Source organism: Eumetopias jubatus, unplaced genomic scaffold (genome assembly GCF_037043125.1).
Source record: "Eumetopias jubatus isolate StellerSeaLion01/CBP00866 unplaced genomic scaffold, mEumJub1_p1.0 scaffold_12, whole genome shotgun sequence".
NCBI lineage: Eukaryota > Metazoa > Chordata > Mammalia > Carnivora > Otariidae > Eumetopias > Eumetopias jubatus.
In genome coordinates this window covers 68,999,328-69,026,775 of record NW_028274818.1, presented here as the reverse complement: position 1 = coordinate 69,026,775, position 27,448 = coordinate 68,999,328, and the positions used below count along the sequence as shown (strand labels likewise).

The following is a 27,448-nucleotide window of genomic DNA, read 5'->3' as shown; positions in this document are numbered from 1 at the left end:
TCAGGAATGAATGTCCAATGGAAAAAAGACAGTCTCTCCAATAAATGGTGCTGGGAAAATTGGACAGCCACATGCAGAAGATTGAAACTGGACCATTCTCTGACATCATACACAAAGATAAACTCAAAATGGATGAAAGACCTCAATGTGAGACAGGAGTCCATCAAAATCCTGGAGGAGAACAGAGGCAGTAACCTCTTTGACATCGGCCACAGCAACTTCTTTCAAGACATGTCTCTAAAGCCAAGGGAAACAGAAGCAAAAATGAACTTTTGGGACTTCATCAAGATAAAAAGCTTCTGCACAGCAGACGAAACAGTCAACAAAACTAAGAAGCAACCCATGGAATGGGAGAAGATATTTGCAAATGACATTACAGATGAAGGGCTGGTATCCAAGATCTATAAAGAACTTCTCAAACTCAACACCCAAAAATAATAAAATAATAATAATAATAATAATCCAATCAAGAAATGGGCAGAAGACATGAACAGACATTTCTCCAAAAAAGACATAAAAATGACTAACGATTACCATCACTAGCCATCATGGAAATTCAAATCAAAACCACAATGAGATACCACCTCACACCAATCAGAATGGCTAAAATTAACAAGTCAGGAAATGACAGATGTTGTGAGGATGTGGAGAAAGAGGAACCCTCTTTACACTGTTGGTGGGAATGCAAGCTGGTACAACCACTCTGGAAAACAGTATGGGGGTTCCTCAAGATGTTAAAAATAGAAATACCCTACTAACAATTGCACTACTGGGTATTTACCCCAAAGATATAGACGTAGTGAAAAGAAGGGGCACCTGCACCCCAATGTTCATAGCAGCAATGTCCGCAATAGCCAAACTGTGGAAGGAGCCGAGATGCCCTTCAACAGACGAATGGATAAAGAAGATGTGGTCCATATATACAGGGGAAGATTACTCAGCCATCAGAAAGGATGAATACCTACCATTTGCATTGATATGGATGGAACTGGAGGGGATTATGCTAAGTGAAATAAGTCAAGCAGAGAAAGACAATTGTCATATGGTTTCACTTATTTGTGGAACAGAAGGAATAGCACAGAGGACCACAGGGGAAGGGAAGGAAAACTGAATGGGAAGAACAGGGAGACAAACCATGAGAGACTCTGGACTCCGGGAACCTAACTGAGGGTTACAGAAGGCAGGGGGGTGGGGGGATGGGGTATCTGGGTGATGGGTATTAAGGCGAGCACATGTTGTGATGAGCACTGGGTTATATGCAAGTAACGAGTCATTGAATACTACATCAAAAACTAAAGATGTACAATATGTTGGCTAACTGAACATAAATAAGTAAAAAAATAGGGCGCCTGGGTGGCTCAGTTGGTTAAGCGACTGCCTTCGGCTCAGGTCATGATCCTGGAGTCCCGGGATCGAGTCCCACATCGGGCTCCCTGCTCAGCGGGAAGTCTGCTTCTCCCTCTGACCCTCTTCCCTCTCGTGCTCTCTATCTCTCATTCTCTCTCTCTCAAATAAATAAATAAAATCTTTAAAAAAAAAAACAAAATAGACTTTAAAAAAAATAAGTAAAAAATAAATATGCTTTCTACATGAAAAACAAATAATAATGGGTACAGAATTTCAGAATTGCAAATGAAATGTTCTCCAGATATGTATCACAGCAGTGTAAATGTACTTCACACTACCAGACTTTATACTGAAAATGTTTAAAATGGCAAAATCAATGTTATGATTTTTTACAATTTTTTTCCTTTTTCATTATGTTATGTTAATCACCATACATTACATCATTTTTCCCTTCCTACTATCTTCTTCTTTTTTCTTAACATGTATTATTTGTTTCAGAGATACAGATCTGTGATTCATCAGTCTTACACAATTCACAGCGCTCACCATAGCACATACCCTCCCCAATGTCCATCACCCAGCCGCCCCATCCCTCCCACCCCCCACCACTCCAGCAACCCTCACTTGGGTTTTCTGAGATTAAGAATTACTCATATCAGTGAGATTATATGATAGATTTTTTACCACTTTTTAAAAGTACATTCTGTATGATTCCATTTTTATAAAGATTTTATTAATTTATTTTAGAGAGAGAGTGTGTGGCACGAGAGTGGTAGGAGACGCAGGAGGTGGAAGAGAGAATTGTGAGCCCGCACTGCCCGGAACACAGACCCTACATGGGGCTCGATCCCACACCATGAGATCAATCCTGAGCCAAAACCAAGAGTCAGTGGCTTAACGGACTGAGCCACCATCCATCTCCTTGGGCATTAGTACTGGTGCATTCCCTGCTCTCTCCACCACCGCTGTGCTGAACACTCCTGAAAACACATCTGTAAAAAACTGGACCAGAGTTTCCGGGGGTGAGTCTGAGGCCAAGCACTGCCAGGTGATGGGTGCACCTGTGGCCTGGGATAGGTGCTGCTCACTGTTCTCCCAGACAGGGGTGCCCGACACCCTTCTCTCCAGGGGACCTGCAGGGGACCCCCATGTCCTCAGGTACCTGAGGGCAACCCGGCCCAGGAATTCACCTTCTCTAGCAGAGAACAGATGGGACTTCTTTCTCTGGCCAGGAATATGAACCTTGATCCCGGGAAAGGAGAGCTCTTCTGGACTCCTCGCCCAGCCAGGCAGCTGTGGCCACGATGTATGTGATGGAGCCACAGTGGCTGGGCCTTGGAGGGAATGAGTGCCTTAAACCAGCCTTGCGCAGGGAATGCGGGAGCAACAGAGCAGTGATGTGTGCGGAAGGAAGGAAGCTGGGGTGGAGCCTTCCAAGCCACACCACAGTCTCTCCCTTGGTCCTGAAACCAGCAGGAAGGGAGCTCCAAGGGCAGAGACCAGACTCCAGGAGGATTCCCATCCAGGGAAAGGGGGCCCACTGGAGGGCACGGAAGCAGCCAGCCCCACCAACCCGCAGGATCGGTGCACAGGATCACCTCCCTTCCCTTCCCTTCCCTTCCCTTCCGCGCTTCCTTAGCACATTGTCCGTCTCATGTGTGGACAGTGACTGGCCCACTCAGTGCAGGTGCACTTCCAGAGGCAGACTAGAAACCTTTCAGTGCTTGCTCATGGATCAGAGGACCACTGCCCAGAGAAGCAGAGAATGTCCCTCTTCCTCTGGAGCTGGGGAAGGCATCCAGCGTCCTGGAGCAGGACCGGGTCCAGGAGTGTGTTCTTTCTGAAGCCCCAGCCTACGGTGGGCGTTGCTATGCCTGAGAAAGGCCCCCTCAGCCCCCGAGTCAGGAGCAGTGAGGGGCTGTCTCCAACCCTGGCCCAGGATCACGACCCGAAACCATCCTGTCTTTGGGAGCACAGGTCTCCTTCAGGAGGCAGGGAGGGGACTGGCCCCTCTACCCTCCCCAGGTCCAGGACGCCCGGGACCTGCAAGAGCTCTTCATTTGAGGAGGAGTCATGGAGAGCAAGTGTGTCTCGTCAGCCCAGCAAGTGAAAGAACCAAACCCCAACGCTCAGGTTCTAACAGAAGCAGAATTTCAATGTACTGTTTGGGGGCAGCCTCCTCCCCTCTTACATGGCCTTGGGGGACCCCAAGGGAAGTCTTCTTTGTTCTCCTTCCCTGAGAGAGAGGAGCTGGCCCTGTGTCATGGGGTCCCCACCGTGTCCCACTGCTGAGGAAGAGCCACACACAGGGGCCCTGGTGTCAGGAGTGTGGTCAGCCACTGCTCCTGGGCTCCCAGCCAGGGGCCTGGTGGCTGCATGGAAGGGCTGGATTGCTTTTGGGGGGAGGGGTGCTCACTGGTGACACCGCTCACCATCCCCCTCTGCACTCTGCAATCCAGGCTCTGTGCCCAGCTTATGTCGATCACCAGCACGCCACATGTTCCTGCCATGGGAGGGATCATTCAGCATCACCCCATTGCACAGAGGAGGAGAGCGAGGCCCAGAGAGGGGAGGTAAATGGCTCCAGTACCAGGGCTGGTCAGCAGAGAAGCTGGAAGGCCAGCCCTCCAGAGCCCCTGCTAGACCAGCCAGGGACTCCCTGAGTTGAAAGCGAGCCCTCGCCTGCCTAACCAGCCACGCGCTGGCCCCTGACCTTCATGATGGCCTGTTCTTGACCCTGAAGGTAAGCTGGCCAACTAGGAGGGGGAGTCCAGCTGGTGGGACAGGCTGTAGCTACAGGACAGAGTGACACGTCTGAGCTAGCAGGGAGCCACACTCTGGTCTCCCTCCCGGAGCCTGCCCGGGAGCTGGAATCTGGGTGCCCTAGGGGCCAGCACACAACAGGGTCTGTGCTGACCAGGGAGCCATGGCCCCCACGGAGAATCCACTCTGCCCTCTCCCCACTCCTGCCCGGCCTCGCCTCTCCTCACTGTGGGGCTCTGGGACCCGGAACCAGGCCCCATAGGGATGGCTTGGCTCCAGCTTGTAATGATTTCACAGCCCCCGGAGCCCCTGGATTTCCTGGGGCCAGAGGGAGGACTGGCTTGGACAAGGACTGGGCTGGGGAGGATGCAGGGCCTTGTGGAGAGTGAAGGCTGGGGCAGGGGCCGAGTCCTGGGGCCACTGCTCATGTCTAAAAAGGGCTGAAATCCCTGAATGCCCACGGGGTCCCTCATTACAGTAACGACCCCCTTCACACTCGGGCATCCTGCTGGTGGGCCCCGCCTCCCCAGCCTCCTTCCCGCCCCTCTGACTCCAGCCGGGGCTGCAGCCAGGGACAGGCTGGACCTCTGTCCCGGGTCCTGCCAGGAAGACAAGGCAGAAGGAGGGGAGGAGAAGGGGAAGGGGCGGACTGATCTTCTCCCTGCCCTGAGTCGGCCTCCACTGATGCCTCCAGGTCCTCTGGCCCAGCCCTGCACTTAGCTGGACCCTGAGAGGGAGTCTGCATTCCAGGCCAGCTGGGTGGGAGGGGTAGTCAATGACCTGTGCTTCCCCAGATGTCCTACCCACCTGGCCTTGCACCCTAAGGCCTTCCGCCCAGGGTGGGCATGGTTGCGGGGCCCAGGGGACTTTCGGGCCACAGAGCAGTTGGCTGTGGTGAGGGAACGTGGGGGACCGGTCAGGTGCAGAGCCATGGGTCTCGTGTACGTCTGCCGCAGGGCTGGGTCACTGTACAGGTGCTGTGTGCAGGTCCCCTTTGCATACCCGGCCATGACACCTGGCTGGCCCTCTGGGTGGGGAGGCCTGTGTGCCTGGTGCACCTGTCCCCCACCTACCCCTGGAGGAGCGGCCACGTTCAAGCGTTTCCATGTCCAACCCTCAGGGACAGTTGGGAACCTGGGTCAAAAGAGGCAGGGACTGGCCCAAGACAAATGAGGGGTGCAGAGCCCAAGGAGCAGGGCTGCTCTCCAGTCCTAGGCCACCCCCAACCTTCCCATGAGGTTCGCTTTGGGGGTGAGAGCCCCTCAGATCCTCGGGGATAGCTACCCACCCCGTCCCACGTGGGGACATGACCTTGGGCATCCCCAGGCGCGTAGAGGCATGCACACCTGCACACCCACCCACCCACACACACCACTGACTGCCCAGCTGGGGGTCAGAAGGGGAGGACACCCTGGGAGCAAGGTGGGGGACAAGGGGGAAAGAAGAATGAGATTGGAGACAGCTGGGCCATGGGGCAGGGGCATCAGGAGACAGGCCAGGCTGAAGGTCAGGGGTCCCCAAGGGGCCCACGGAGGCTGCCAGGGCACTGGGAGAGGACAGAGTCTGGGTTCCAGTGTCCATCACCACCCTGGGCACTTGGAAGTAGGAAGAGATACCCACCCCCAAGTCCAGAAGGGCTACAGCACAAAAGGCCTCAGCTTACTCTTCTGTCACTTGGGCTGTAGAGATGCGGTGTCCCTAGGGTCCCACAGGCTTGTAGAAGAGCCTGTTGGCCTTGGATCTCCAGCCCCGACCCACTGTGCTCCCAGTCCTGGGAAAATGCTTTGTACTCCCTCGAGGTCCTTCTGAGCAGAGGACAGCCTGGGGGCTTGGGGGGCTGAGGACCTGGGTACGCAGAACGTGGCAGAGCACTGGACCACCGGTCTGGAGACCAAGGTCAGGGCCCTCCTTGTTGCAGCCTCAGGGTCCCCGTTTGGAAGAGGTTCTAGAGTCACTGCTCTGGTCAGGGTGAGGAGGCCTTAGGAAGGAACGGAGCACCAGGACCGGAGAGGGAAACAGGGACAAGGGAGGCTTCTGAGGCTTCTCACGTGGCCCCCGGAGCCTGCAGATCCTGCTCCGCTGAGAGACACAGAGACAGAGACAGAGAAGGAGACAGAGAATGAACACAGGAGAGAGGGAACCAGGAGAAGTCACAGACTTTCCTCCATCAGCTTGGAAATGACATCCCAGCATTTTGCCCCATTCTATTCCTGAGAGCGCAGTCAACACAGGCCATCCACCCTGGAGGGGAGGGGATTCCACAGGGATGTGTGACCAGGATTCGGGGATGCCGGGAGCCACTGTGGGGACTGCCCAGCACACGGGCACAGACGAGGCCCTGGGACCTGAGCCTAACCCTACTGGGAGCCCCTGGAAGTCTGTGCTGTGCGAGGACAAGGTCAGAATCAGTCCATTACAACCTTCCCATGGGGGCTGGGACACGGGCAAGAGGCGGGTGGCTTTGCCTGGACCCTAGAGCAGACCCAGGCCCCGCTGAGCTGTGTTCCATGCCCCGCCCAGCCCCTGGCTCATCCTTGCATTGCCAAGTGTGCACCAACCTCCTGTGATAGCAGGTATGGAACATGTGTAAAGGTCCTACCCCTGATGGCGTCCCTAGAGTAGAAGCCAGAATACCCCGATGTGCAGATGGGGAGCCTGGGGAGGCCCTGAGAGGCACAGGGCCTGTCCTAGGTCACAGCCCTGGGCACGCGCAGGAGCCCAGTCTGAACCCAGCTCTGTGTCCTCACAGCGGGGACACCGGCTGCACCCAGGCCTCCCGGGGCCTGTGGGTGGGCTGTGTGGGTGTCACTGTATGGATGGGGCATGGGGAGAGGGTGAGCATTGAGCAGCTGGGGGAGGGGGGCCCTCGGGGGGGCTCTTGTGTGAGGAGGAAGTTGGGCAAGGGGACCCCAGGCAGTGGTGACCTCACTTCCCTGACAACAGAGCCCAATAGAATTTGGAACCCCGGTAACCAGGCACCCACATTCCACAGACAGCCCCCTGCCCAGCTCATTTTGTTGGAGATCCTCAAACCAAGATGTTCACATGCTGCCTGCCGAAGTCCGGAGGTTGCAGGCTGAAGAAAGCGCGCCCTGCAGACGCTGTCCCCCGCTGGGGATTTTGTGTCAGGGCTCCCCACCGCCTCTGGCCATTTGGCCAGAAGGACAGAAAGGTGACACCAGGAGGCCCAGAGCCGGCCACCCAGCCCCACTCGCTCTGATCTGACCTGTGCAGCCCCAGGTCCCCTCCCCGTGTGTGTGTGTGTGTGCGCGTATGTGTGAGAGAGTGTGAGTGTGTGTGTGTGTGTGTGTGTGTGTGTGTGTGTGTGTGTGTAAAGAGGGGTCATGTAGGGTGGGGCCGCCCCGAGCAGGAGCAGGCTGATGAGGGGTCAGATACCCAGTGGGCAGGTCATGTTCAAGGTCAAGGCTGGCTGGGTGGGATGGGGTGTGTGGGTGCTGCCCCTTCTGCCCACGGTTTATCCCGATAGCCCTGCAGGGATGGGCTACTGCATCCCGGGTGCAGGGCTGTGCACGCACAGGTCTGTGTCTGATCTGGGAGCAGCAGGGGGACTGGGCAGGAGGACAGTGAGGATGGCCGGGCAGGGCTGTGATGCCTCCAGCCGGCTACCCGTCCCTGTCTTTGCAGAAGTCAATGGATGACATGGAGAGGTGGCTGGTGGACACACCCTCCATCTCCTGGACAGAGGGGTTGACCCCACAGGGGTCCCTAGGAGCAGGTGCTGGGGATTGCCAAAGAAGGCCTCCGACACCACCCAGACCACTGTCCCAGGTGGTTGTCCACCGGACAGTGGTCCAGGAGCTGGAGCCCACAGAGGCCGAGCCCGAGGGTGAGAAGGCTGGGGCTGGGTGTTTGTGGTGTGTGGGGATGGGTCGGTGCTGGCCCCACAGGGAGGAGCCCCAGAGGCTGGTGTGGGGCCAGGAGCAACGACCGGGCACAGGGCACCCAGTGGGTGGACTGCAGTCGGGGAGACGTCCCCGTGAGGGTCCCTTCCTGGCTGCGGCTTCTCTGGGAGGCCCTGGGCTGGGTTCTGTCTTGTAAAGGCCCACGGAGAGCAGGCACGGGGGCGAGCTTTTCTCCTCTCACAGCTGCTCCACCACCTGAGGAGCTAGAGCCGGCTCCAACTCCATCAGCAGCTCTGGAGGGAGGGGTGGTGCCTGCAGTGACTTCAGGAGGAGACCAGGAGCCGGCAGGTGACCCGGCACCCGCCCACGGAGAGCCTGACGCAAACCAGGAAGAACAGGCACCTGCTCCTGCCCCAGCCCCTGCCCCTGCTACGGTTCCTGCCGCTCCCCTGCCCCTGTCCCTGGCCCTGCTCTCACACCCGGCCCTGCCCCTGTCCTAACCCCTGCCCCTACTCCTGCTCCTGCAGGGCTCCCACAGCCACATCCAGAGCCCACAGCCCTGCAGGGAGAGCTCCCTGTACAATTACCCTTAGTTCCATCACCGGACCCCGACGCCCCGCCAGATTGTTTCGTCCCCTCCCCCTATGTTCTTTCTCTCTGGTTCATATTAACTGTTATTTTATCTTTTCATGTTCTGTATACTGTTTATTATTTGTTTTAAATAAAATTACTTGTTTTCAATTGAACACGAGTATTAAGTACACTCCCAACGCTGTGCCCCCACACCCCAGAACATTGCTGCAGAATATCTCCTTCCCCAAAGGAGTCCCCGAACCAGAAGCCCTCCCTGCCCATTTCTCTCCCAGCCCAGACCCTGGCGACCCCCAAGCTGCTTTCTCTCTCTGTTCCTTTACCTGTTCTGGATGTTTCTGTAAGTGGAATCACGCAAGAGGTGCCTTTGTGTCTGCCCACCTATTTTCAAAGGGGACTCGTTTTCTCCTGTGTTTATTTGACATAGAATTTCCCTTATTCGATATTGAAATCCCCGATGGATTACACATCAGATGTAATCACAGAGGCCACTTTAGGAATTATGGGCACAATCTCGGGGCCGAGACCCCTGTTCCTCCTGGGACACCACAGCCTGACCCCAGACAGGAAACGGCTGGCTCCTCCTGTGGCCCACCCAGAAACCAGGGAAATGCAGAAAGCTGGAAGACACACCACAAAGGGCAAAAGCACTGCTCACAACCCAAGGCCAGAGAAAGGTTTCACCTGACTCTGGTCCAAACCACGCTCCAAGTCACTGGGTTCCACAGGGACGGAGACCAAACACATGCAAGTCCAAGGGGGCAGGATAGGCATGCAGGGAATATGTGTGAGATGTGGAGCTCCTGGGGAAGGACTCCGGCAAAGGAAACCCTATGGAGGCAGCGCTGGTCACCCTCAGACCGGCAGGTGTCTGGTCTGGGGAGAACGTGCGGAAGCGGAGGTCCCCTGCAGATCCCCTGGAGAGTAGGGTGACGGGCACCCCTGTCTGGGAGAACAGTGAGCAGCACCCATCCCAGGCCGCAGGGCACCCATCACCTGGTATGCTCAGCCTCGGACTTACCCCCGGAAACTCTGGCTCGGTTTTTCACAGATGTATTTTCAGGAGTGTTCATCACAGCGGTGGTGGAGAGCAGGGAATGGAACAACACTAACGCCCAAGGAGATGGATGGGACCCATTGTCCCAGCGCTCGTGATAGAATGCCCTGTAGCTACTGTCACATTGTTGTTTGGGGTCACAGGATCCGGGAAGCCCTCCTGAGACCCCCTCCTGCGACTCTGCCCCTGGGAACATTGATTGTTTGAGGAGGAGGTGGAGAGGATCCAGGAGGACAGCGGGTCCAAGGAGAAGGAAGGTCAGCACTGGAAGGACAGATGGACCTGCCCTGAGCCACCATCCAGGGCCCAGGCTGTGATGCCCTTAGACCTTACCCCAAATAATGGCTCCTGAGGTATGGATCCAGCTTCTGTGGTTTCACTCCCTCCCTCCCTACCTCATTTGTTCACTCCCTCATTCATTCCCCCTTCTCTCTCCTTCCCCTCCACCCCTCCCTTCCCTCCCCCACTCCCCCACTCCCTCCCTCCCTGCCTCCCTCCCATCCTCCCTCCCCTCCTCCCTCTCTCCCCTCCTTCTCTCCCATCGTCCCTCATTCAGCACAGGATCTGGGGTCCCTGCTGTGTACTGAGCACTGGGGCTTCATCAGGGAGCACCCCCCAACCCACATGGTCACGTCCACTGTGGGAGGTGACGGGGGCAGTCCTCAGGGCTAGCAGTGGTGATGAGCACCAGCAATCTGCTCCTGAAAACAGAGGCCAGTTGCACAAAGAAAAGAATGGAGAGACCCATGCTTAGCACTTCCTCTAGAAAAACCTAGTCCTGAAAAGTGACGAAAAGTAAGTATATCCTCGACTTCATGCAATGTGAGTTCTAATGGCAGGTACACACTGAATCCTAGAACCAACAAAGAGTAAATCATCCACTGTCAACTGCGGGGTTGTGACACAACTTTTCTGACCAAATGACAGCATTTCAGCCGCCATCTCCAAGGCCTCCGAGTTTTCCCAAGGGCCTCTGTGATCCTTTGGTCCTTCCATCGACCTCCTTGGGAAGCTCTGTCCTGTCGTCTTCCTTGTCTCCCGCCTCTTCTGGGACCCTTCCGTGGCTTCCCTCTCCCCCCCTGCCAGGGCCACCCTCACCAGGATGCCCCATGCCCCTTGGCTGGGTGCCCGCATCCCACACTGGGCCCCATGAGCGCAGTGCCTTGTGCAAGTCCTGTGCGCTCCCTCTGGGGTCACCTGGCATCTCCCTTGCAGCGGACTGCGTCTTCCCGCACTGGTCTCCTCTGAGCAGTCTGTGAGGCTGGACTGTGCCCATGTCACAGGCATGGAAGCGCAAGTCCAGAAGGTCCAGATGACCTGCTCCCAGTCTCAGCATGTGGAGCCTGGGCAGAGAGTGGTCCCTGAGCAGAGGAGGACTTGGGCCCAGGGAGCCTAAGGGAGGACGTGGCACATTGGGACCACAGGAGGAGAGTGAGCAATGTGCGGGCCTGGTGCTCAGACCTGCTGGGAGACCACATCGCACTGGCTCTGTCCCCAGGGCTGGAGGTTGTCAGGGTATCCACCCTCCCAGGCTGCAGGCTGGCAGTGACTGGCAGGGGAGGAGGCACCTGGTGCAGGAGTGAGCCCTCAGGCAGAGAGGAGGGGGCAGGCGCTCCCCCAGCAGCAGGGGCACTGGGGCAGGCTGAGGGGGCATCAGTGGACAGCAGTGCCTGCAGCTGGGGTCTCCACACAGACCCTCTCCTGAGGCTCAGCACAAGCTTGTCTGATGGCCTTTGTCCCCCAAATACAAAGTCTGGCCCAGGACCCGCCCCCTCAAGCCCCAACTCCCAATCCTTTATACTCAGCTCAAGTGACAAGAAATGGCCAATAGTTTAGGTGGTGTTGGGTGCACAGGGACATTTGTTTTTCTGGCCCATGCTGTACCGTTGCTGGCATTTTAAAGATCTCAGGGCTTTTGGGCGCCTGGGTGGCTCAGTTGGTTAAGCGACTGCCTTCGGCTCAGGTCATGATCCTGGAGTCCCGGGATCGAGTCCCGCATCGGGCTCCCTGCTCAGCAGGGAGTCTGCTTCTCCTTCTGACCCTCTTCCCTCTCGTGCTATCTCTCATTCTCTCTCTCTCAAATAAATAAAATCTTTTAAAAAAAAAAAAAAGATCTCAGAGCTTTGATTCGAAAACGGTAGGATGCCGGGGACCCCAGACAGCTTTCTGGAAACTGCCTCTGGGCCTTGCAGCCCTCCCATCCCAACAGCGCTGCTCAGAATCCCTCCAGGCCACAGACCCACAGTCTTGGGTCCTCAGATGGCCCAGATGATGTGCCTTCAAAAAGCGATCCCGGTGGGGCCGCAGGACACACTGCAGATTCCAGCAAATCCCCCTCCCAGAAAGTGAGGGTACCACTGGACCAGCTGTCCAAAAGCTGACAGGTCAGGGTTCCAAGAAGACACCAGAGGCACAGGAGTAACTGAGGAGCATCTGAAGGCCAGGTAGGGACAGTGAGAATCTCCAGTGTTTTGCCTAGGGACAGCTCCCGTCCCCCTAAACCCTCAGTGGGATGGCTCTACTGGGGGATTGGGGGGGACCATGCCTGGAGGACCCATGGCTCCACTGTTAGAGGTCACCGGCTTGATCAGTGCACAGGTGGGGAAACCTGGCCACACCCCGAAGAATTTCTAGAAACAGTAGCCATCTCAGTGGCAGCTGACCTGGGAGGTCAACCTTCCAGCTGCCTGAGGTGGGATCGAGCCACAGACCAGCACACTAGCCAGAAATGGAAGAAGGAGAACAAGTTCTTCATTTCATAGTTTCTAAGTCACCGGTTTGTTTCTACGGTTAGTATACTTTGCATCCTGGGAAATCTCTGCCTGTCTAAGGTCATGAAAATGTTCTCCTCATGTTCTCTGCTGGAGAAGTTCTTGAAAAATCTCTGGTTTATAGGAATTGACTTTGGTTGGCACAGCCATGCTGGGAGAAGGATGGATTTTCCCCAAAATACTAAAAATAGAACTCCTGTATGATCCCACTATCAGGTAGACCTTTTCAGGAAATGAAGTCAGTTTCTCGAAGTAAGATCTGCACTCTCCCACCCAATCTCCCTGAGGAGGGGCGGCCACCCTTAGCAACCCTCCCCTTGAGGCAGGTGCCTCCCTGGACAAGGGGCTACCCCAGGGCTGGGAGGTCTCCACAGCAGCACACCCAATATCCTGGATACTAGGAGACAGAGTACAGCACCAGGCCAGTGAGGGCCAGGACACACTAACCCAAATATGGCACCTTGGCAAATTAAATATAGAAGCTAAAAGAACTTTTGCATAGAGCAGAAGCAAGAAGGTCTCTCTGACCCCCAGCCATCAGCTCTTCTTCCCTTAAGCAGGTCAGAATACTCCCATGTGGAACTTTCTCTCCCCGGACCAGAGGGATGATGTGCTTATCACCAGAGTCAGGGAATTTAGCACCACGGGGTCTATACGAACACACCTGGTTAAACGAACCCTTATCTTCCTAGTTAACTTCTTTACCGTTTACGAGCCCTAGTCCAAACCCCTGTGTCTGTCAATTCTCCACACACTTACTGCTTCTTTGTCTAAAAGGTAGAAGAGCTGGTCTGCTCCAGTCACCTCTGCCGGTCGTCATGGTCTTGTGAGGTTCCCACCAAAACAATCAATACATTTTGCTTGCTTTTCTCCTGTTCATCTGTCTTTGTCAATTTCCAGACTCAGCCAGGGATCTTAAGAGGGTTGAGGAAAACTTTTTCCTCTCTTGCAACCCTGTGCGGCAGGGGGTGGGGAGTCAGGAAAACCCATCCCATCTTCCTGGCTTTGGTGAAAACCAACCTCTGCTGGGAAGCAGCACAGGACAGTGCATGGCTGGAGGAGCCAGGGAGAGGCACGTGGAACATGTAGGAGCTACCTGGCCCCCAGCCGGGGGACTTGGCCCCAGTGACAAGTCCAGGGTGTGATTAGGAATATTATAATGGAAGCATCCTGAACATCAGACCTTCCCCATGCCAGGCTTCATGATTGCTGCTCATTGTAGTTGCTACTGTTGGTTTAGTGACTTTTCTGAACTAACTTTGTCAAGTCTGTATTCTTTGCTGTGTGTATGGCTACTGAATCCCTGTGCTGTTAACTTAGTGGTCAGCCAGTGGCTGGGCAGAGAGGTCACCCCTGTTTCTGAGCTATGGGCTACAGATTGGAGGTCCCCACAACCTCTTCAGGTTTGAATAATCTGCTCCACTGGCTCATGGAACTCAGAGAAACATGTTACTTACTAGATGACTAATTCATTGAAAGGCCAGAACTCAGGGCCAGGCAGCTGGAAGCGATGAGCAGGGCAAGGTGTATAGAAGAAGCTCGGAGCTTCCCTGCTCTCTGAAAGAGGCCTTTGCCCACCTCCACTCTGACCTTCGTCTATACTTCCTAACTGATGACGTCCTTCCTTCGGGCTCATCTGTTAACTCAAGTGAAAGACCCGGTGGGCACCAAAACGACTCAAGTACTAACCACTGCTGCTGTCCTGGTGATTCTTGGGCACAGCCATGAATCTCAGCTTCTTCATGATGGGGGGCAGCCCAGCAGCTGTGGGTCCTACAGGTCCTCTGGGGACAGCACCTTAATGGGCTTATGGTCCAGCAGGTACCTGTTCAGGTGGCTCTTGTCGTGCCACACAGCCTCGATCCGATTGGCCAGGTTGACCCCCATGTCCTGGTGACAGGCCAAGGTCAGTCGGTGAACCTCCACCACTGACCCCCCAGAAAAGGCACCCTTGTAGTAAAAGTCACCCTTGTCCCCGGGGGTGTGCACCTGGGACTGTGGCCAATGCTCATAGCTGAAGTCCTTGCGGGCCGCCTGGTAGAAACCGGGGTGCAGGGTGCCGAAGAGAGGGGGACAGGATCTCCATGCTCACATGGTCGCGGAACTTCATGTCCACCTCCCTGCACACCAGGTAGTCCACCTCACGGAGGAAGTGTAGAGCTATTCTTAGAAAATAGATTGTAAACCCTCAGGAGTGATTGTGGAAGCAGCTGAAACGTCAGCAGCGTTCCTGTTCTCAGGCTGTTGAACGCAATGTCCCGGTAAGAGCAGGATCCCATGATCCCCAGGGGCAGGGCATAGGTTAGGAGCTAGGAAAGAACGTCACCCTCAGTCCCCCCTTCCTGCACCTGGCGTTTGCTAGCACAAACATCCCCCTCTTCCCTTATCCCATGACGGCCTCCCTGCGTGCCTGCGAGTAGGAGAGGGTGCAGGCCTGCCTTACAGCTTCAGGATTTTTGCCATCCCTTTGTCCTCCTTTCCCACGCTTTGGGGCATCCGCCCTTGCTTTTCTGATAAAAAATGAAATAAAAGCGATGTGCAGAACCCAGCTGCTGCAGCTCTACTTGCAGAGGCAGCCCCGCATGGCCACTCAGATTGGTGTCTGAGAACTTTATTTCAGCGCGCGATGACAGGAAGAACTGCTTACAGAAGCGGCAGATCATCACGTGCTCTGCGTGGACACGTCCTCCCCATGCGGGGTGCCGGGGACCTCGAGGACCACCACCCTCCGGCCTTCCCGGAGGGACACACGGGGCCCAGCAGGCAACTGATCTGTGAAGACGTAGTAGGTGACCCTGTGTCCCACCATGAAGTGCTTCTCAATTGTCTGCAGGAACAGCTCCAGGAAGACCATGTATCCACAGGGACAGGGGACAGGGCTGGAGGAGGGTCACTGCCAGAGGTTGGCAGCAGGACCCCAAAACCTGGGCCATGAACGTGTGCACTTTCTTCAAGGGGGCAGGCCCTGGGCTGCTTTAAACAACAGCCACCCTTCTGGCCTGTCCTGAGCACGTCTGCTGGTGGGGCCTCCCTACCTTCGGCTCCCAGAGATGGGAGCCATCAGGACCCCATCTTACAAAGGGGAGCCTGAGACTTAGAGGCTAGAAACCCATGCAGCTGATTCTACCCAGTCTGTAGGGCATAGAAACAAGGGCTGTGCCCAAAGGTGCTCAACTCATGGCAGGTGGGGACAGAACCTGCAGGGGGTCAGCCAGGGGAGGGGACCTGCAGGGTTTGCCTGGGAGCTCAGCACAGGGGGAGTGTTCCTGGCTCCAGCATGCTGAGTGTCGGGCTTCATGGGTCACAGGGTCACCTACCCTAACCCTAACCCTTAACCCTAACCCCTAACCCTAACCCCAACCCTAACTCTAATCAAACATCATGCTCAATTTTGAGGATTGACAGCTGTACTCTGAAATCACAAACAAGTCCATCATGCTGGCTTTCACTCATTGCTCAGTATCGTACTGAAAGTTCTACCCAGAATGATAAGGCAAGAAATCCACATGTGGAAGAAAACAGTAGAACTAGGTCTACTTGACTAAGGTCTAGTCAAGGTCTAGATGACTAAGATGTAGTCATCTCTACAGAGATGACATCATCTTATATAGAGAGCTTCCTAAACAATCAACAAAAAATGATTACAGTCAGTTAATATCAATACACAAGAATCTCTCTTGTCTGCATGCATTAGCCATGAATCATCCAAAAAATAATTCAAGAAAACAATTCCATTTTAGGGAACATTAACATTGACAAAATACTTAGGAATAGATGTAATCAAGGTGCAAGTCTTGTACACTGAAAATTACAAAACATTGCTGAAAGAAAGGGAAACCTAAATAAATCTGAGGACCCCACAGTGATGAAAAGACATACTATTGATAAGATGGCAATAGTACACAATGCAATGTGGAAATTCAATGTGTTCCCAAGAAAATTCACAAAGGCCTTTGGAAAGAACTGCACAAGCTAATCCTAACAGTCATATGGAATTTCAAGGGACCACAAAATAGCCAAAAGAATCTTGAAAAAGAAAATCAAAGGTGAAAGGTCATTCTTTCAAAGTTCAAATATTAATATAAAGCAACAGTAAATAAAACATTTTGATACTGGGCGCCTGGGTGGCTCAGTTGGTTAAGCGACTGCCTTCGGCTCAGGTCATGATCCTGGAGTCCCGGGATCGAGTCCCGCATCGGGCTCCCTGCTCGGCAGGGAGTCTGCTTCTCCCTCTGACCCTCTTCCCTCTTGTGCTCTCTGTCTCTCATTCTCTCCTTCTCAAATAAATAAATAAAATCTTTAAAAAAAAAAAACATTTTGATACTGTCATAAAGGTATGCACTCACCCTGAAACAAATAATACATTATATGTTAATTGAATTTAAATTTAAAACATTTTTAAAAATAAATAAAATAACTTTTTCAAAAAGATATGCATACAGATCAGTGGGATTTAACTGAGAGCCCAGAAATAAACCCCTTCATCTATGGTCCACTGAATTTTGACAAGGGTGGCAACATTACACTGGGGGAGAGAATGGTCTTTTCAACAAAGGGTGCTAGACAATTGGCTATCCATGTACAGAGGAAGGAACCTGGACCCTTACCTCACACCACATATAAACATTAACTCAAAATAAATTAAAGGCTTAAATGTAAGAGGTAAAACTATAAACTCTAGAAGACATAAATGGGGATAAATCTTCATAACCTTGGATCTAGCAATGCTATTAGATCTGACACCAAAGCATAAGAAAGGAAAGAAAACAATAGATAAATTAATATCCTCAAAATTAAAAATCTGTTCTGGGTGCCTGGGTGGCTCAGTTGGTTAAGCGTCCGACTCTTAATTTTGGCGCAGATCATGATCTCAGGATCATGAGATCAAGTCCACGTCAGGCTCCACACTGAGTGTGGGGCCTGCTTAAGATTCTCTCTCCTTCTCCCTCTGCCCCTGACCACTCGCACTCTCTCTCTCACTCACTCTTAAAAAAGAAATGTAAGAAAAAAAAAAATCTTTGTACATCATAAGATACTATCTGGAAAGTGAAAAGATAAACCCCAGAATGGAAGAAAATATTTGTACATTATTTATCTAATAAGAGTCTGTTGCCCAGAATATGTAAAGAGCTTTTACAACTCCTCAGCAAAAAGACAACCCATTTTTTAAAATAGACAAAGGACTTGGATAGACCTTTCTCCAAAGAAATCATACAAATGGTGAGTAGCACTTGAATAGATGTTAAACATCCTTAGTCTTTATGGAAATGGAGATTTAAACCAGTTAGATGTCCTTTTACACACAACAGAATCACTATAATCAAGAAAACTAAAATAACAAATTTTGGAAAGGATGTTGAGAAACTGAAACCCTTACACCTTGCTTGTGAAAAATGGTGCAGTCTATGTATAAAATATTTTGGCATTTACTCAAATAGATCAAAGTAGAATTACCATATGGTTCAACAATTATACTCCTAGATATATACTCCCAAAATTGAAAGTAGAAGTACCCTTATTCAGAGCAGCATTTTTCATAACACCCAAAAGGTGGAAGCAACCCAAGTGTCCACTGACAGATGAACGGATAAACAAAACGTGGTATATACACAACGGAACACGATGCAGCCTTAAAAACGAAGGGAGTTCTGACACAGGCTACAACACGGCATGAAGCTGGAAGTCATCACGCTAAGTGACATCAGCCAGTCACAGAAGGACAGACGCCGTGTGATCCCACTTACATGAAGTATCCTGAGACACAAAGTAGAATGTGGCTGCAGGGGCCGAGGGGAAAGGGGCTGGGGAGCTGGTGTCTCCTGCATACAGAGCCCCCCTCGGGGAGAAGGACAAAGTTCTGGAGAATGACGTATAACCGTGGGAACTCAGCTAAGGCCCGAGAACTGTGCACCTGACATGTTTTAAGGGGTCAGTGTTACTATGTTTAGTCACAGTGAAAAAATGAATGAGGGACTGATGCCTGCCACAACGTGGATGGACACTGAAAGCAGCCCCAGTGACAAGCCAAGACCGTCCACCCACATTGGAACCATCTCGCTCTTTACATCCACCAAGGTTACCCAAATAAGGCAGAGTGTCGGGAGCAGTTCCAGAAAAAAAGAACTGGATCCGAATGGAAAGGACGCTTCAGACCGTGGGGCAGGTGGTGACAGTGGAAGTGGGCCCGTGGCCTGGGTTATAACGTGGAAACCGGGATGATTTCCTCACTTAGGGTTCTGTGGTGGTTCCACGGGACAGTGTCCCCATTTGGGGTAAAACGCACTGAAGCACCCCGTGTGAAGTGGTAAATGCGGTGAGGAAACACCCGCTGGGGGGTCTGAGTGTGGAGAGAGGGTTTGTGCTGCGGTGACGGGTTTCCCGCAGAGTCAGTTACCCTTCCGAACAACCACGTCAGCACCTCCCGGAGAAGCAGAGACGCCGACCTTCGGGCTGGAGGCGGAGCCCCACCCAGATCCCGACGGTGCGGACGCGGGATGGACCCCGCAGGGCCGAGGCCCGGGGAGCATGAGCACCGCGGCGGGCCCCCCCCGAGCACCGCGGCGGGGGGCCGCTCCCTACTGCAGACTGGCTGAGGAGCCCCAGGAACCGAATCCGAGGGGCGCATAAACACAGACCCCGGGACCATGGAGCGGATCCGAGCTCAGCAAGGGGAGACCCGACAGCCCCGCGCACAGCGCCGCGCGGGACCCCGCGTCACCGCACACAAAGCCCCAGCGTCTACACAGCGCGCCCTTCCTCCGCAGGGTCCTGTGAGCTCGCACCCCCTCCGCAGTCCCCGCTCAGGCGGCTTCGCCTAACCTTCTCCTCCATCGGCGAGTCCTGAGGAGGCCGGGCTCCTGTCCTTGTGGACGCGGCCCCATGTCCTCTATAAGCCTCCGCAGCGGGTCCTGAGAAGGCCCGGCTCCCGCCAGCGTGGACGCGGCCCCACATCCTCCTGAAGCCTCCACAGCGGATCCTAAGGAAGGCGGCTCCTGACTGTGGCTGAGGCCCCAAGTCCTCCCGAAGCCTGGGCGTCAGCACAGTGGGTCGGTCCTGAGGCTTTGGAACACCTGTCCTCGCACCGGAGGAGGAGGGCTGAGCGCGCATTCCCCGCACGGGTCGCGGAGCGGAACTCGGGCGCCCCCTGCGGGAGGTGGGAGCAGTGCAGGATGCGGTGCACTCAGTTCAGTGGAGGCACCTGTCCCTTCTGGGGTCCAGCTGAATCCATTACATTTTGGAAATTCGAACTGAAATGGAGTCCAATTATCCCCTGACTTCTCCAGAAATAGGGAAACAATTAATTGGAAACCATACGGAATTAAGTGAAATGCAGACACAGGCTTTACAACTCACACCAAAATTCATTCAAAGTTGTAGATTAATTTAAAATGTAAAACTATCAAAATAAAGGGGGCGCCTGGGTGGCTCAGTCAGTTAAGCAGCTGCCTTTGGCTCAGGTCGTGATCCCAGGGTCCTTGGATCGAGCCCCGCGTCGGGCTCCTTGCTCAGCAGGGAGCCTGCTTCTCCCCTGCCTGCTGTTCCCCCTGCTTGTGCGCTCTCTTCCTCTCTCTCTGGCAAATAAATAAATAAAATCTTTAAAAAAACAAAGAAAACCCACATGGTCTTTGGTTCGGTGATGAGCTTTAACAAACAACACCAAAAGCCAATCCACAAAAGAAAAAAATTGATAACACGAACTTGCTAAAATTAAAACTTTTGCGGGGCGCCCAGGGTGCTCAGTCGTTAAGCGTCTGCCTTCGGCTCGGGTCATGATCCCAGCGTCCTGGAATCGAGTCCCACATCGGCTCCCTGCTCCGAGGGGAGCCTGCTTCTCCCTCTCCCACTTCCCCTGCTTGTGTTCGCTCTCTCGCTGTGTCTCTCTCTGTCAAATAAATAAATAAAATCTTAAAAAAAAAAAAACTTTTGCTCTGTGAAAGACCTTGCTCAGAAAACTAAAAGACAAGCCACAAACTGGGAGGAAATATTTGCAAAGCACAAATCTGGTAAAAGATTTGTATTCAAAAAATACAAAAGACTATCAGAACTCAACAATAAGGAAACAAACATCCTAACTGATAATGGGTAAGGATCTGAACAGATGCCTGGACAAAGAAGATATACAGATACAAAATAAGCATACAAAAATATGTTTGACATCATCATTAGGAAAGTACAAATTTAAACAACAGTGAGATAGCACTGCGCTCCTATCACAAATACTAAACTCCAAAAACAAGAATACCAGTTGCTGGAAGGTGAGGAATGGCAGCAACTGTCCCTTCAGAAGACAGTTTGGCCATTTTCTCCAAACCTAAATAAGTCTCATGTTAAGATCCAACAATTGCACTTCTAGAATTTAGACAACTGCTTTGAAAAACTATTTCCGAACAAAAATTCACATGCAGTTATGCACAGTAGCTCTATTCATAATGGTTACAAACTTAAAGAAACCAGGATGTCCTTCCATAAATGAATCCATAAGCAAACTGAGTGCATCCATGTGAAGGAAGCAGAATATGCCATGCAAAATATGTCCCTTTGGCACAAGGGTTATTTGGGCTGATTAATTTTAAGAAACAGAGGACAATGGGAGAATCTCTGAAAACTGGGTAAAAGTTGCCATTTGGTGAGTGAAATGTACACTTATAAAGGAACGCCCCATTTGTAAGCCTGTCTCCCTCTGTATCAGGAACAGAATTACTAAATCTCAGGAAACCCTTACCAAAAGAGAAGGCACAGACTTAAATCTGTGTAACAACCATACCCTTGTTTACTGTACTCACCTGATGACATCCCTTAACTGGCCTTCCCACCACCCAAAATCTTTTGGTCTTTAGCTGAAGATGGCACTTAGGGTGAGGGCTGGGCCACTTCAAGGAGTTCCTCTGTTTTCTTGAGTATCTCCCATGAACACAGGACGTATGCATGCTATTAAACTTCGACTTGTTTTTCTCCTGTTAATCTATTCAGCAATCAAAAGAAATGAACCATCACCCCATACAATGACATGGATGAACTTTACATGTATTTTTCTAAGCGAAAGAATCCAGTCTGAAAAGGATTCTTTTTCACTGAGTGACCCCATTTGTAGGAGATTCTAGAAAAGGCAAAACTAGAGACGATAAAAGGATCAGGGGGTGAATTCCATGATATTTTAATGATTTATACCTGCCACTATGCATTTGTGAAAACCCAAAACCTTTTGGGGTACCTGGTGGCTTAGTTGGTGGAGCGTGCAACTCTTGATCCTGGGGTTGTGAGTTCGAACCCCATATTGTGTGTGAAGATTACTTAAAAATAAAATCTTTAAAAAACACAAACATTTTTACATCCCAAAAAGTAAATCATAATTTGCTGAAATTAAGTTGTTTGGGACGTGGGAGTGTCACAGGATGGTGTAGGGGCCAAAGGCAGGCTGCCCCAAATCTGCCACTTTGACATATAGATCATTTTATGTGTTTTTTTTTAAGATTTTATTTATTTATTTGAGAGAGAGAGAATGAGAGAGAGAGAGCGAGCACATGAGAGGGGGGAGAGTCAGAGGGAGAAGCAGACTCCCCGCTGAGCAGGGAGCCCGATGCGGGACTCGATCCCAGGACTCCAGGATCATGACCTGAGCCGAAGGCAGTCGCTTAACCAACTGAGCCACCCAAGCGCCCGACATATAGATCATTTTAAATAAAAGTTACTTAAGAGACAGCCTATGCAATGAGGACACTTAGACCCTCCTCTGTCCCCCTGGAAGCAGGAAATCTATCTCCCATGTGAAGATATCCCTGTACCAGGAGGTAAAGAGATTTTGACATCACCAGAGATGGGAGATTTGGAGCCCATAAGGCTGTGTAAACAACGCTTGTTACTTTTTACTAATTTACGACCCCAGCCCAAATTCTGTTTAGAATTGCTTACTAATTGAAGCTCCCAAGGTTAAGTTTTCCTTGTCCTGTGATTTCATCACAGGTGTATTTTCTCTTTGTCCAAAAAGTGTAAAACCTGGCTTCCTTGGTCATTTCTTTAGACCTCAGTTTCATTTTTGGGTCTCCATGTGCACATCATTACACTTTCGGTTTTTTCCTCCTATTAATCTGTCTCACGTCAATTTCATTCTTAGTCCTGTGGTAAGAATCTTGGACCAAGGAAAATTTCTTCCTCCCCTTCAATGGAATACAGAATGTGACACATAATCTAACTGTATTAGAAACATATGAGGGAAAAAAACCCTCACTGTAGGTTGTATGACAAAAGGTGCTGACCTAAGTAAACTTGGAAATGAATGGAATCTGTAGATTAAAGAAAAACTGTACTGTACACACACAGTGGACTCTATTTGATAAAGTTCTCTGCCATCAGAGTGGTAGCTAACAGTTCTAAAACACCACATCTGTAATCTGGAACGGAGCAATGAATTAAAATAAAGGGCCGGTGGCAAGAGCCAGGTTTGTCCCTGTTAGAGTAGGAAGCTACAGATCAGCAAAGGGAGAAGATCACAGTCTCCATGTGGTGACGGACCAGGTTGGAGACATCAGTGTAAACTCATCCTTAGCTTAATATGGACACAGTTCCGCACAGAAATCCTTATAATTTGGTGTGTTTACATAGGTTGGAATACATGCATATATTGCTTTGCATTGTCCGCGGAGCACATTCAGGTCCCACAGCTGAGACTTTAATACCATTCTCTAATAAAAAGAACCAGGGCTCTTTGAAGAAATTGCTTATACTAGGATTAAGCAAATATAGGAGCCAGGATAATCTTGAAGTATCAGAAAGTAAGGAAGTACCAAGAAAAACCCCACAAAGATAGAATTATATCAAAGAGAAATTGGAGCCAATGGAAACCTCAGGGTCATGAGCTCAAGCCCCATGGTGGGCGACACGCTCAGTGCAGTCTGCTTGAGATCGTCTCTCCTTCTTCCTCTGCACTTTCCCCCTCTCGTGCTCTCTCTCTCTCAAAATAAATAAATATGTCTTTAAAAACCTTTCCTTCCCTGTAGCTCAAAGGAGCTCCTTTGTATTTTCTAGATGGGATGCTGCCTGATTCATTAATTGTTCAATGAAACCAATGGGATTGAGATCTTTTAAATTACTTGGTTTATTAACAGATTACATAGTTTTCTTACAAATGGGTTGAATAGACCTCTCCTAACAGAATTCCAAATAACAGATGTAAACATTCAGCCACCCATCAGGGAGGTGAAACTAACTTCCCTCTCCTAAAGTGTGTGAGCCCCACACAGTGTCTTCCTGCTCACGAAGATGCACATGGGAAAGAATAACTCATGGTGGGGAAGCCTGACGAACAGTGCCTCAGCCAGGTGACCAGTGTTAACACGGACAGTGACAAGTGACCTCCAGAGCATGTTCCCTTGATATAAAGTGATGACAGAGCACCTTACCTTTGTGATCTGCTTCCTCAAAACCCATAACCCCAGTCTAATCATGAGGAAAACACAGTAAATCTGAATGCAGGACTTTCTACCAAATACCTGACCAGGTCTCCTCAATACTGCCAAAGCCATCAAAATAAGACAAGTCTGAGGGACTGTCACAGCCAAGGAGAGCCTAAAGAGACACGATGACCACATGTTATGTGGTGCCCTGCATGGGATCCTGGAGGAGGAAAAGGGTTAGAGGGAACCTGAATAAAGTATGGACTTTACTAAATAATAACATATCAATATTTGTTTGTTATTTGTGAAAACTCTGTAGAGAAACAGAGAGAGAGTAGAAATTAGAGGTCAAATAAGAGAAACCTATTGCATCAGACTGGAAACCTAAAGGAAATGGGTGATTTCCCAGTAAAAATACACTTTAACAAAATGGACCCTAAAATAAGAAAAATACAAACAGACCAATTAGCCATCCAGGGCCTCTTCTTTCTGCTGGTTCTCCTCTCACTGTTCTGGGGTTTTCCTCTCCTGGGACAGAGAAGGAACAGCTTCCCTAAGACCTGACCCCACTCACTGTCTTATCTCCCCCAGCCATGCCCCGTCCAGTGAGGATGGCATGCCGGGGAGTCTCAGGGACTGTAAATCCTGATGTGTCAGCTAGCATTTTCTGGATGGCAAGGGACTGGACACACTTACTAAAGTAAAATGAATTAATATTTTTTAAATGGTGGAAGTAAATTAATACTTGCAAAAGGCAAGTTAAGAGTGTTTTTGGACTGGGTGTTATACGCAACTAATGAATCATTGAACACTACATCAAACACTAATGATGTACTATATGTTGGGTAATTGAATTTAAATTAAAAAAAAAAAAGAGGGCACCTGGGTGGCTCAGTCGTTAAGCGTCTGCCTTCGGCTCAGGTCATGATCCCAGGGTCCTGGGATCGAGTCCCACATCGGGCTCCCTGCTCAGCAGGAGACCTGCTTCTCCCTCTCCCGCTCCCCCTGCTTGTGTTCCTGCTCTTGCTGTGTCTCTCTCTGTCAAATAAATAAATAAAATCTTTTAAAAAATTAGAAAAAAAAAAGAGTGTTTTTGGACTTGGCAGGCCCAGGGGCTCACACTCTCACAATGTGACCTGGACCCTCTCCAACCCTCCATCCTGCTAAGTGCTCTGGGGTGGCCCCATTCACAGGCACAGTCTCTCTCACTGATTCTGGGGCCTCCCACCACTTCCAGGCTGACACCCACTCACCATCCATTCTACCGGGAAGAGTTTCTCCTTCCCTTGGGTTCCATGAAAAGTCATGGCTTTAAGTATCTTTGGCCCGGCTTCAGTCACATTCTCATCCCTGAAGCCATCAGAGCACCCAGAAGATAGAGCAAGGGGTTGGGTAGACTTGGGTCATACGGCCATCTGTGAAGTGGGTGGAAAGTGGGGTCTGCCCTCTGGAACTGTTTGGATGGGAGGCAGGTGAGATGGGGGTCCCAAAAGCAAGCTGACTTGGACGTGAGAAGAGATGCCGGGCTGGGAAAGCAGCAGATTCCACATCACTGGCGACTGACTGCACGGCTGTGGAATCTGAAGCCCAGGGAAGGAAGGGGTCACTTAGGGTCAGTGGCTGCAGCTGCCCATCCAGTGCTCTTGCTGTTGTCCCTGATGGCAAGACGGTCTTCCACTTGCTGAAAAAGCAACTTTGCTGTTGGTGGGACACTCAAGGCTCCTGCCTTGGACGTTGGCTCCTCACATCCCAGAGACTGGAAGGCACACAGACCTCACTCTTCTCGCTGGGAGGAGGGAGCCCCGGAGTCACACCTCCCCCCCCCAACATGAATCACCCATCCCCAAAGAACAAACTGGCTCATTCTCCAGTCTCTTCTCTCTCTTTTACGAAGAGCAGAGACAAAATGTGAGGATGATAAGGAAATTATCGCTCAGTGAAACAGTGGGAGACCCAAGGATTATTGCACACTACGAAGCCACACATGGCAGACCTTCTGGAGGCCACAGTCCCTGAATCATGCACGTGGCTTTCTGAAACCACTCAGCCTCAGTGGGAAACTGCCCGCTGGGAGACACAGTTACTCCCATAACCTTAATTCTTAACAGATATGTATGTCGGAGGCTTACATCACAATCAGGAGGCCAAAGGACTGCAGGGCCAGTCTGCTGTATGGCTGTCGTGGACAGCGCCACATCCAACATTTAGAGGGTTAGGAGACTGTGAAGGAGACACTTGTCTAAACCGCACAGACGTTGGGAATGGAAACATCCTGTGGGGCTGTCTACACTGCTCATGGACCTGTTACACTGCCAGGAGCACAGTCAGCTCAGTAATTGCTGTGGGGGTTGTCAAGACCCTGCCTGGCCTGAGCTGGAGGACCACAGATGCCTCCCTGGATGGTCAGAGGCCAAGGGCTATCCTGTCTACTGACTGTTTCCTGCTGATCACTCAGAGGGGACGAAGGATCTAGCCAGTGCCAGGGGGGCCCCAACAGCCCGCAAGAAGGCTGCACATGGGGGCGAGCAGGCCACAGCAGTCAATCCTATATAAATCCGTTCATATCTACTGAGTGTCCTCGTGGGGTGGGGCCGTGCTGGAACTTGCGGCTGCCCAGGCAGAGTGGGGCCAGCGGCAGCCTTCCCAGGTGGGAGGGCGGAAGAACCCTGTATAACCTCTGAGGCCTTCTATAATCCTTGACTGGGTTTGATTCGGATCTGAAACAGTCAGTGATCAGGTGGACATTTCACTTTTCTTCTGTTAGAGCCCAGGAGTGAGGGGCCAAAAACCAATGCTCCAGCTCACCTCTGACTCGTGTGTGACCCTGGGTGAGTCCTGTCTACCCTGGAGGCCCAGGGAGATGGAGGAGGGCGAAGAAGGCCAATTATGTATGCTTAAACCTAACCCAGACTGTGGCCCCGATGCAGACCCCGGCCCTGACCCCAACCCATAACCCTCACCCCAACCCCACCCAGATTCTCAGCCTGATCCACACTTGCATCATGAACAGGCCCAAATCAGTTTTAGAGGGTTATTTTCTCCAGAGAGCTGCTCGGCTCTGCACTCCTGCCCACATGCCCCTGGAGGTGGCCCTGCCTCCTGAGGACGCACAGGTTGCTGACTCCCGCACCTCTTGCATACATCACCCAGCAGCATGGTGGGGTTTGTTTTGATTTTTGCTAAGTTTTATTTTAATCCAAGGACTTTGATTCATACAAAATGTCATCGTAGAAACAACAGCAGAATCCAAAGTCTAGGTGATCAGTATTACTCAGGCAGCAAACTCGTCAATCATAGGATTGTTTTAAAGCAGGTCCCAGTTGTATTGCATGGGTGGGACTTCCTTTTGGGTTTTTTTTTTTTTTAACACTGTTCTAAAATATAAAGTTTTGCAACAAACCTTTGATTTATATCAATTATAATTAAAAATAAGTACATTGTATCAAAAAGCACAAAGATATACATTTCATGTACATACTCGTATATATGTATGTATTTTACATGCACACGCAACTTATTCAAACTACAGCCACTGCTTGACTGGTCCAGATGCAGAAAAATGGCTAATGCATTTCTTTTTTTTTTTTTAAGATTTTTTATTTATTTATTTGACAGAGAGAGACACAGTGAGAGAGGGAACACAAGCAGGGGGAGTGGGAGAGGGGG

The 27,448-nt window shown here is 51.4% G+C and overlaps 1 protein-coding gene and 1 pseudogene across 3 annotated transcripts; one reads left to right on the top strand and one right to left on the bottom strand.

Moving 5' to 3' along the window:
- The first annotated feature begins 2,009 nt into the window (after positions 1-2,009).
- LOC114204099 (uncharacterized) lies at positions 2,010-8,666 on the top strand. Of its 3 annotated transcripts, none has more exons than XR_015766529.1 (4): positions 2,010-3,480; positions 3,807-4,090; positions 7,756-7,957; positions 8,217-8,666. XR_015766529.1 is itself a non-coding variant. In XM_088017235.1 (4 exons), the coding sequence occupies exons 1-4, from the start codon at positions 6,377-6,379 to the stop codon at positions 8,471-8,473; spliced, it is 771 nt and encodes a 256-aa protein (XP_087873361.1). In that variant the 5' UTR covers positions 5,535-6,376; the 3' UTR covers positions 8,474-8,666. The 3 variants fall into 3 exon arrangements, 1 of the variants encoding a protein (XP_087873361.1); XM_088017235.1 differs by lacking the exons at positions 2,010-3,480; positions 3,807-4,090 and adding exons at positions 5,535-6,508; positions 7,103-7,282; XR_015766528.1 differs by having other exon boundaries at positions 2,015-4,090.
- A 5,410-nt stretch (positions 8,667-14,076) lies between these two features.
- Positions 14,077-15,246, bottom strand: LOC114204039 (histo-blood group ABO system transferase pseudogene; annotated as a pseudogene).
- Between the last annotated feature and the right edge of the window lie 12,202 nt (positions 15,247-27,448).